The sequence below is a fragment of the Centruroides sculpturatus genome, unplaced genomic scaffold (assembly GCF_000671375.1).
Source record: "Centruroides sculpturatus isolate CEXI.00-Female unplaced genomic scaffold, Cexi_2.0 scaffold338, whole genome shotgun sequence".
NCBI classification, from domain to species: Eukaryota; Metazoa; Arthropoda; class Arachnida; order Scorpiones; family Buthidae; genus Centruroides; species Centruroides sculpturatus.
Genome location: NW_019384628.1, coordinates 687,056 through 697,613, shown reverse-complemented (window position 1 = coordinate 697,613; position 10,558 = coordinate 687,056). Strand labels below are relative to the sequence as shown.

Genomic DNA, 10,558 nt, shown 5'->3' with positions numbered 1-10,558 from the left:
TCATGTTTCCATTACAGTTTATCATATTTGTTAACGTTATTGTTGTAACAAATGATTTTCTGACTTATGATGTTAGGTATCTCTCTTTTAAAAACCTCTGTCATATTTTTTTACAACCACTGTTCTTTTTATCCATTTTATTTTCAAATAGTTCTTCTCAATATCTGGTGTGGTAGCTGATGAATATGTAGATTTTAGATATTGAGAAGAAATATTTGAAAATAAAATGGATAAAAAGAACAGTGGTTGTAAAAAAATATGACAGAGGTTTTTTTAAAAGAGATACCTAACATCATAAGTCAGAAAAATCATGTGTTACAACAATAACGTTAACAAATATGATAAACTGTAATGGAAACATGATGTATTCTGATAATGTCTTACAGTACATGATAGTTTTAGATACCTTACAGGTTTTTAATTGTACCTGTGTAATAGTGTCATTCAATACACATTCATGTGTTTTTTTGGATTATATAAAATATCATTGTAAGTGTCATACAATTAGAAAAGCATTACTCTGTCTTCTGAGTATTTACACTGAAAAGGGACTCATATAGGCCCAAAATGCATTTGTGATTTGCAATAAAGGAGTACCTAACCTAATAGCTGAGAGAAAGTCTACCATTTTACTAATTCGGATTAAAGAGACACATACTAAATCTATGTATTCATCAGCTACCACACCAGATATTGAAAAGAACTACTTGAATATAAAATAAAGGATCTTAAATTTTGAGTTAGCAAAATGTGATATCAAAACTATTTTGACTTATAGACACAGAATGCATTGAGTTTATGAGAGTTAAGTTGCTCTTCTATTTTCATGAATTTTGAGTCTACTGTATTATATAATTTTAATTTCATTTGATGATACAATTTAAATATCATTTAGGCATTAAAAATCAGTAAATAATGATTATCATAAAAACTTACCATGGTCAATAAATTATCAGCACTTTCTATCACATGTTTGAATTCCATTAAAACCTACAATTTTAAAATAACAGTGATTTGCTGCACATCATAATTTATCTTGTTATAATGTTTAATATTTATAGTAAATTAAATGAAAAAAATCCAATTAAGATAAAATTATTGTTACTTTTCATATACTTTTTTTGTCTAAAATACAGTAATATGCTTCAACTTGCATAGGGTGACTTAAAAAGCACAGTGTATTACCAATTTAAAAAAAAAATTTTCTCAAAAATAACTGAGTATATAACATACACAGCAACCCAATTTCATTACAAATCATGTGAGAATTATCTATCAGTATCTTCTTCGCAAGCTTATGTGTTTAATAAAGAAACATACATTGTTTCTAACATTATTCATAATTAGTGTTTAAAATCTTTATTCTTAATAATAATTTACCATAGCAGTTATTATTGTAAACCTATGAGGATTGGTTTCTTTTAAATATTTGAATCACTGAATATAATATTAAAACATCTTTCTGAATGTAAAAATTCTCATTTACTTAGGTCTCAATGGTCAGTGGCAAATAAGAAAAATGAGATTATTATTTGTGATCTCAATTGCATTAATTCAATGATTCAAATATTTATTCTCTTTTTGTACTTAATAAAAGTTCAGAAATTGTTACCATACAATATTTAATGTTTCAAAATCTTTTAAGATACAGTAAATCCTTGCTAACTTGGACTCTGCATAACTGACAATTTTTCAAAAACATTTGTCTATTATTTAAAATTTCTTGAAAACAGAAAAATTATAATTAATAAGTGTTTTTGACAACCAGAAGTCTTTGCAATACCATGCATTTAATTGCTGTAGTGAGTAAATTACTAGACTGCTGTACTGTCATAAAATTTCTTGAGCTCATTTCCTGTAATAATAAATTCAGCAGAATAAAAGCAGAATAACCTACTAAGTCAGTAAAAATCTGTAGAACAAATTGTAATGAATTAATGTACTGTATAATCAGATTCTCATTTTCGGTTTCATTGGAAACGTTTGTAAACTCAATCTTCACCTCCTAATAATAAGAATTAGTAAGGGTTTACTGTATCATGAATTAGCAAAAGTTGCCATAGTTAAAAAAATATGTTATAAAGAAAAAAATGTGTTCAATAGTTTCTTCAATTATATAAAAGATAAAGATGAAATGAATTGAAATAACTTCAATTGTCAAATTAATGATACTACATAAATAAATTCTATTCCATTGCAGTTAATTATTACACTTTCTTGAATAATATTTCAGATAATAACTATTAAAGAAATATATACTCTCACGTTTTTGTTGTAAGTAAAAAACAAAATATGTTATGATTTCCATTCAAAATGATTAAATTTATGAAAAATTTTAATTCATCTTACCTTTTCAAGTAAAGCAAATGCTTTACTTAAACTTGCAGGAAGTTCACCAAACACTTTCAAATATGGAAACTATATTTTAAAATAAGCATCATCAGTATGATGAATACTTATTTGCTTAAGTGACTGTTATAAAATATGATATTATTACTGATACTGACTCCTTTATCTAACATTACTTGGATATTGGAGATTGTGTGGCAACATGCTGTTCTCAGAGACAAAACCCTCAAACATTGGACGATGTTACCACTATCTGGTAAAGCACATTCCTTGCACAAATCAACCATAGCTTGTTCATGATCTGTTCTTAATCTCTGGGCATCTGATAACAGTGATGCTGCATTCTGTTAAAATAAATCTTTAATTTAATATTTAGTTTTTATTAAATTATATATTATATATAAAATATATTAAATTGGCCAGTTATAAAGTTAGAATACATACTTTGAAATGGTCGTCAATTGATTTAATTCCAACTTGTCTCAAGGAAATATTTGGTTTCTTTTTATACAATTTCTGAAAATTAATTGTACTTCATTTAAAAATTTATTTAAATTACATTTTTGAATGCCATCTTTAATTTTTTATTTTTGTTAAAGACAGCCTTACCAAGCTTTCTGATCTTCTTGTTACAGAGGTATGAATAAATATTGTTGTATTTTGAAGAACAGAACCTGTACTGGATTTGAGATGAACATGGCGATATCCTATTAAAAACATTACACATCTCAAATTATTATGTAAATAATTAATGTCTTACACATAAATGATAAATCTGTTCAAATGATACTATTTTTAATTAAAATAAAGCATTACATTTTCTTTAAATCTGTTTAAAAATATGTAAACAAATAAAATTTACTTATTTTACAAATATGAATGTTTAAAGTATGTTTTATAATAGAAATGATTGTTTTAGTTATTAATATTCTATTTCTTAATTTTATTATAAAGCATTGCTATTTTGAGCTATATATGAGTAAAAGAACTATTATAGTTCATATATAACTTACATAAAGAGATTAAATATATATCATATTACATATAGAGACTACAGTGTAAACTATTTTTGTTTCCTAACTCTATAAAGTTTGAAATATTTTACCTTCTTTCATCAATAATTGAAATTAAATTTTGTAATAAATGTTTTATCAATAAAAAACAAAATCCAGCAATGAGTTGCAAAACATTCCTGGCTATTAAGAGATTTTAATTTAAAAAAATAACTTGTATTATTATTTACTTATTTATCGCATATAGAAAAGGAAATGATACAAGACAATTGATAATCTCCTTCTAAAAATAATGNTTTTTAATTGATTTAAATAAGTTGATTTTTAAATATTTTCTGAAAAACATGTTTATTTACATTATGAATGACTATGATCTGAGTCAAGATAGTCCTTTCTGCCATAACTATGGTTGTAGCTAACAGATGTGACCTTGTTAAATTAATTTATTTTTGATAAAGCAAAGTCCAAAATCTTTTTTGTGAATTGTTGTCATGTAGAATTCTAAAAGTATGAATGTAAAAGTTGTTTTGCAATGTTAGCATAGATCATCAACCTTTTTTTGATATTATTTGTAATTCGAAACAATTAGAAAAACTGACGTAAAGTACTGTATGACATTTTTTTGTAATTCTCTTAACGTTAAATATTACTAAAAATGTCATTTAAAACTAGATATTTTTATTGACTAATTATGGTTTTTTTTTATTTTCTAATAGATATTTCATGTCCATTTACATGAATTTTTTCACATTATCTTTTAATTTCCTTGTGAATGATCAAAATTTTGCATATCAATTAGAATCTGTCCTTGATAATATTAATTGAATCTGATAATTTTTTCATTGTTTACATTTCCTTATTTATATTTATCATGAAAATGCTGTATAAAATTATTCAAAAATCTGTTTATTATTATTATTATTATTAAAAAAAATTACTTTCATTAAAGGTTTTAAGATAATTATCTCTACTTTTAAGATCCATAACTGGAATAAGAACCCTAAAGCAAAATGCAAATAGTTGAAAACATTTTTTTGTGAATTTTATTACATAAAATAGACTTATTGCATTCTTTACTTATTTATGATTATGATAAGAGTTACGTTTTATAATTTTGATACATTTTATTTTTTGAAATTTAAAATTGTATGGCTAGACTATACATTAGCATTTTAATTTTCATAAAACTCTTAACAGAATAAAATGCAATTTATAATGTTAAATTTTTATAATAAATAATTAATATTCTTAAAGTAATAAAGCAATGGTTTCATTAAAATTATAAAGAGGCAACCTTTAACACTTAAAACTTTATATCAAATGAATAGCCAGATTTTTTTTATTGGACTACTAGCTGCAAGGACCCACTTCGCTGGGTTTTTATTTGTGGGCAAAAAGTAACGATAGTGAAGATTAAGATAATTACATTATAGCCAATCTTATCCGTTTTCACAAAATGCAAAAATTAGGTCCCCCGTTTCCAGACTAATTAGAGAATTTTTACGTCCAGTCAAACGAACTATTTTCAATTTGATCAATTTTTTTGGAACGTTTACAATTGTTCTATAATCAAACCAATTCGAATTTAAAACGGTTCGATCATTTTTAAAATCGAAATAGAAAATCTTCGAAGTCAACCACTCTAAACCCCATATCTCCTGAACCCTTATAGCTATCAAGACGCAACCACCATAGTGCACGAATGGAGACTTGGGGCTACTACCACATACAAACACCATTCATGTGCAATGTGTAGTTTTGGCTAAAAAGTGAAATATCACGTCCATTTATATATATATATATAGATTAAGGCTAAATAAATACGAAGTAATCTGGCACGAGGCAGGCCATCAGACAGCCATCTATTCTTAAATATAATAATCATAAAAAATTAATTTTAGAATATTCTGAAAGAAAAGATTGGCCTGGAGTGGGACTTGAATCTCTAATTCCTGTTTACCTGTTCAGATGCATTGCCAATTACACTACCCTGGACTTTCATTTCCAGACTAATTAAATAATCAACTATAAATAAATATGGCTATATTTAAATTAATTATTATATTTAACAAGCAATAGAAGTCTGCCTCCTGCCAAACTGCTTAGTAATTATTTAGCCTTAATAGCCTGATAAAGGAATCTGGCTGTTTATTTCATATTTAAAGTAATTATCAAGATTCATCATCATTAACCCTGGGCAAACTGCCTGTTGGTGTCTGATGCCTTTTCCACTATTTTGTTCCATTTCTCTCTATTTATTGACGATTTTATACATTTGTTCCACATCACTTCTTCAAGTCATCAATCCATTCTCTATATGATCTGCCTCTTTTGTTGGATCCATCCATAATATCATAGGCTAAAGCCTTATCAGATTAGTCGTATTTATTATATATAAAAAACATACTTAGCCAAATTTGTATTTCATATTAGTTTAATATCTGGAACCCGAAGAGCACCATTCACACATCTGAAAACATTCATTCAAATGTAAAGTTTTAATTGGTGAAAGGTTGTCTCTTTGTAATTTAATTAATGTTCTTTATGCTTCTTAATTTTTTAAAAAATTTATCTAACTAAGAATTTACATTTTAAATTTTATATTTTCATTCTTACACATTCTCTCTTAATAATAATTACAGAAACCTACTTTAAGAATTCCAATCATTTTTTTGGGAAAGACTTTGTCTTCAAAAGAATTAATCATAATTATTACCATCGGACAAAAATTTACGAAAATAATTTTAAAGTATCATCACCAGGGGACAGCTTTCCTCATCTATATTTTACCAGCGCCTATTTTGTTGTAGATAAAAGCCGAAACAACCCCAAGAAGGTATGATGGAAAATAGAAGACATCCATACATCACCAGTTCCTGTTTTTTAAAAATGTTTATATTTTTAATTGGATATTTTTGTGTTTTTTTTTTAAAGGACTGTTTGGCGGCCAGTAGCCTAAAAGAAAAGGTCAGTCGCCAAAAGTGTAATGTCTGGAACATAAAGTTAATAAATGGTGGTTCCTATTTTTTTGGGAAGGACTTTGTCTTCAAAAGAATTAATTCCATTCATATTATTTTCAGCATTTTGATTTTTTTTCCTCTTAAATATATGATTAATAAAAAAAGTTTTTATGAGAAAAAGGTTAAATAGTTATGAGAACCCATGTTAGTGATATATTGAAACTAAATTAATGTATGCATATAGTCAATGTAAAAATCTCAAAAAGAAAAAATACANTAAAAAAAACAAAAGATTATATATTATAAAATAACTGTTTATAAATGTGTTAAAATGCAGAAAATCTTCATGCAGAAATTGTTTCATACAGCCCATATTCTGAATAGATCAATAGAAAAAGAATCTGAAAGAAATGGAAAGCCTAAAAGATGGGGTAAAGAAAACAAGTTTGGTTATAAATAACTCATGGCAAAATTCTTACACACAGCCAATCAAAATGAATAGAATCATGGAAGTATTTGTATAAAAGTAAAGAGATCAAAGCATTTGATATGTTCAGTAAACTGGGAATTCCCAATCTAGACCTAGCAACATTAGCATTAGAGATAGAAGGAAGGTTAAAGAGTTTATTTAGAATGAAAAAATATTTTATCCAATTCTTTTAATATTTTTTGTAAATGGGAAGAAGTAGGCTTAGCTCATATTGGCAAACAATAATCAAGTAGACACTATTTATTAATATTATGATTAATTCAAACTATGTTTGATGCCATCTGTTATGAAATTTTATATAAACTTTTTATATAATTGATAATTATAAAATAGAAAAATGCTTAATTTTGAGGGCTGAGAAAAAATTTATAAAAAATTGTAAATGCTAATAATGAGTAAAATTGTCATTAAGTCCAATCCCTCTCAAGATGATTCAATTCCCTTCATCTCTCCACTCTTTTGACCTTTAACCACCAAATTTTAATAGCATCAATGCCCCTTACATACAAGCTACTATGCCAAATTTCATTTCTTAATCATTATCTCATCCTGAGATATTAAATAAAATAGATGCCAACACACACACAGAACCATGGAATTTTTTCCAATATTTTTTTTGACTTTTTTGGCTCAGGAGATCTCAAGATTTGCAAAAAACTCTGAGGATCAGTTTGACATGATTCTAATACTTTCCCTTGTTATGTATACATAACAATCAGTAAAGTAAAAGTAAAATTATGATATATAACATTTAGTATGCATAACTAATTCATATTATTGAAGCTATTTTTTTTTGTAATAACAAAACACCAGTTAAAATACAGTTTTCTCAAATTCTAACATTTTAGAATTTTTTAAATACTTTACCAAGTGAAATTCCTATTAACAACAACTTTTACAGTTATTGAAGTTTTTCAATTTATGAAAAGTTTGATAGTTCCTGATTTTTACAATGAACTGTTAGTGAATGAGCTGACTGAATGCACATTATATTGTACAGTACTTGTCTTATTGTTTTGCTCATATTTTAAGTTTATTTTATTTATTCTTTATATTATAGTTAATATTTTTATTTTTTTGTTCTATATAGAATTNTACATAAAAAAAACAAAAGATTATATATTATAAAATAACTGTTTATAAATGTGTTAAAATGCAGAAAATCTTCATGCAGAAATTGTTTCATACAGCCCATATTCTGAATAGATCAATAGAAAAAGAATCTGAAAGAAATGGAAAGCCTAAAAGATGGGGTAAAGAAAACAAGTTTGGTTATAAATAACTCATGGCAAAATTCTTACACACAGCCAATCAAAATGAATAGAATCATGGAAGTATTTGTATAAAAGTAAAGAGATCAAAGCATTTGATATGTTCAGTAAACTGGGAATTCCCAATCTAGACCTAGCAACATTAGCATTAGAGATAGAAGGAAGGTTAAAGAGTTTATTTAGAATGAAAAAATATTTTATCCAATTCTTTTAATATTTTTTGTAAATGGGAAGAAGTAGGCTTAGCTCATATTGGCAAACAATAATCAAGTAGACACTATTTATTAATATTATGATTAATTCAAACTATGTTTGATGCCATCTGTTATGAAATTTTATATAAACTTTTTATATAATTGATAATTATAAAATAGAAAAATGCTTAATTTTGAGGGCTGAGAAAAAATTTATAAAATATTATAAATGCTAATAATGAGTAAAATTGTCATTAAGTCCAATCCCTCTCAAGATGATTCAATTCCCTTCATCTCTCCACTCTTTTGACCTTTAACCACCAAATTTTAATAGCATCAATGCCCCTTACATACAAGCTACTATGCCAAATTTCATTTCTTAAATTAATCATTATATCATCCTGAGATATTAAATAAAATAGATGCCAACACACACACAGAACCATGGAATTTTTTCCCATATTTTTTTTGACTTTTTTGGCTCAGGATATCTCAAGATTTGCAAAAAACTCTGAGGATCAGTTTGACATGATTCTAATACTTTCCCTTGTTATGTATACATAACAATCAGTAAAGTAAAAGTAAAATTATGATATATAACATTTAGTATGCATAACTAATTCATATTATTGAAGCTATTTTTTTTTGTAATAACAAAACACCAGTTAAAATACAGTTTTCTCAAATTCTAACATTTTAGAATTTTTTAAATACTTTACCAAGTGAAATTCCTATTAACAACAACTTTTACAGTTATTGAAGTTTTTCAATTTATGAAAAGTTTGATAGTTCCTGATTTTTACAATGAACTGTTAGTGAATGAGCTGACTGAATGCACATTATATTGTACAGTACTTGTCTTATTGTTTTGCTCATATTTTAAGTTTATTTTATTTATTCTTTATATTATAGTTAATATTTTTATTTTTTTGTTCTATATAGAATTTTATTAAAAAGTTTGAAAAGTTACTTTAATTATAATAATCTGCTTTATGCTAAAAACATTTGGTAACAAGTTACTTTGAACTTTGATGGATATCAAAATGATTATCCAGTGTCTCTTAAAGAGTTCAGTGATCATATTATTCAATTATAAATAATTATTTATTAATATGTTTAAATAGTTAATTTTAAGTTAAAAGTTATTAAAATTTTTTAAATACCTGTTTGTACACTGGTTAAAGGAATAGCATATTGACCAATGAAGTCATCACCTAAACATTCATCATCTAATACTGCTAAACGGAGTATTGCTATTTCTGGTACAGTCACAATAAATTCAAAACTTTCATCAAATATTGGAGAATGTCCTGTTTCAAATATATATTTAATCTTTAATAAACTATTAAAAAAACAAATAAATGAAATCCTTACAATAAATACCTTCATTAGATATTGTTCTTGTCCGTGCTTCGGCACAATCTGCTGGTACTCCATGAACCTGAACGACAATATAAGGATCAATGGCACTTGCTTTACAGGAAGATCCTTCAGGTTGGGGTAACTGTTGTGCACTAATAACCTAGAAAAATAAAATGATAAATTTTTGCAATGTATGAAATAAGTAAAAATTCTGTTTATATTTTCTATTAAAAAAATTGGAAAAAACAATATTACAAACTTTATAATTGCTATTAAAAACATAAAAATTTACATTATTTGTCTTACATCTGACAATGTAATTATGGTTAATAAATAATACATTGTTACATATTTATGCAAAACAGCCAAGAAATAAGCTGTAAATAATATTTTCATCAAAATAAACAGTTTTGTATGTCTTGCTTAAACTAAGATAATAAATGCAATTGAAAATATAAAATTGTTCAACTTTGCACAGATATTTAAAATAGCACAGATATATGCAAAATATTATTATTGGTAACACACTGCTTGATTTAACACAATCTAGAAAAAAAAAAATTCAATTCTCTTTTTACACGATTTGTTTTGATCTAACTTGTTTTAATAAATTTGTCTATTTAAAAAGTCTATTTAATTTTTTAAAAAAATATTCAAACTTCCATCTTGAAAATCATCTCTTAAATGTAAATTCTAAGAATTTTTAAAAAAGATTTCTATGTACTGTACACTCAAATAAATTTTAAGATTTGATTGTTTTTTACAACATAATTGTATGTGTAGCATCAATCAGGAGTGTTACCAATTTACCTGTTTTGTAGTTAAACCTACCTATTTTAATTTTACATTTATCTATAAAAAATTCTATTGTCAAAATAGGGATTTAGGGATTTAGGGATTTTTCCATTTCCTGTAGCTT

General features: G+C 25.7%; 1 protein-coding gene across 1 annotated transcript in view; it reads right to left on the bottom strand.

Annotated features, from left to right (window-relative positions):
- Positions 1–618: 618 nt before the first annotated feature.
- Positions 619–10,558, bottom strand: part of LOC111625676 (inactive phospholipase C-like protein 1) — a 60,975-nt gene continuing 51,035 nt past the window's right edge. Inside the window, exons 17-23 of the mRNA XM_023368891.1 lie at positions 9,661–9,799; positions 9,441–9,587; positions 2,959–3,056; positions 2,794–2,865; positions 2,508–2,693; positions 2,350–2,418; positions 619–990 (exon numbers count right to left, since the gene is read on the bottom strand). Coding sequence (XP_023224659.1) covers positions 892–990; positions 2,350–2,418; positions 2,508–2,693; positions 2,794–2,865; positions 2,959–3,056; positions 9,441–9,587; positions 9,661–9,799 — 810 coding nt within the window. The 3' untranslated portion in view covers positions 619–891. The remainder of the gene's footprint in view (positions 991–2,349; positions 2,419–2,507; positions 2,694–2,793; positions 2,866–2,958; positions 3,057–9,440; positions 9,588–9,660; positions 9,800–10,558) is intronic.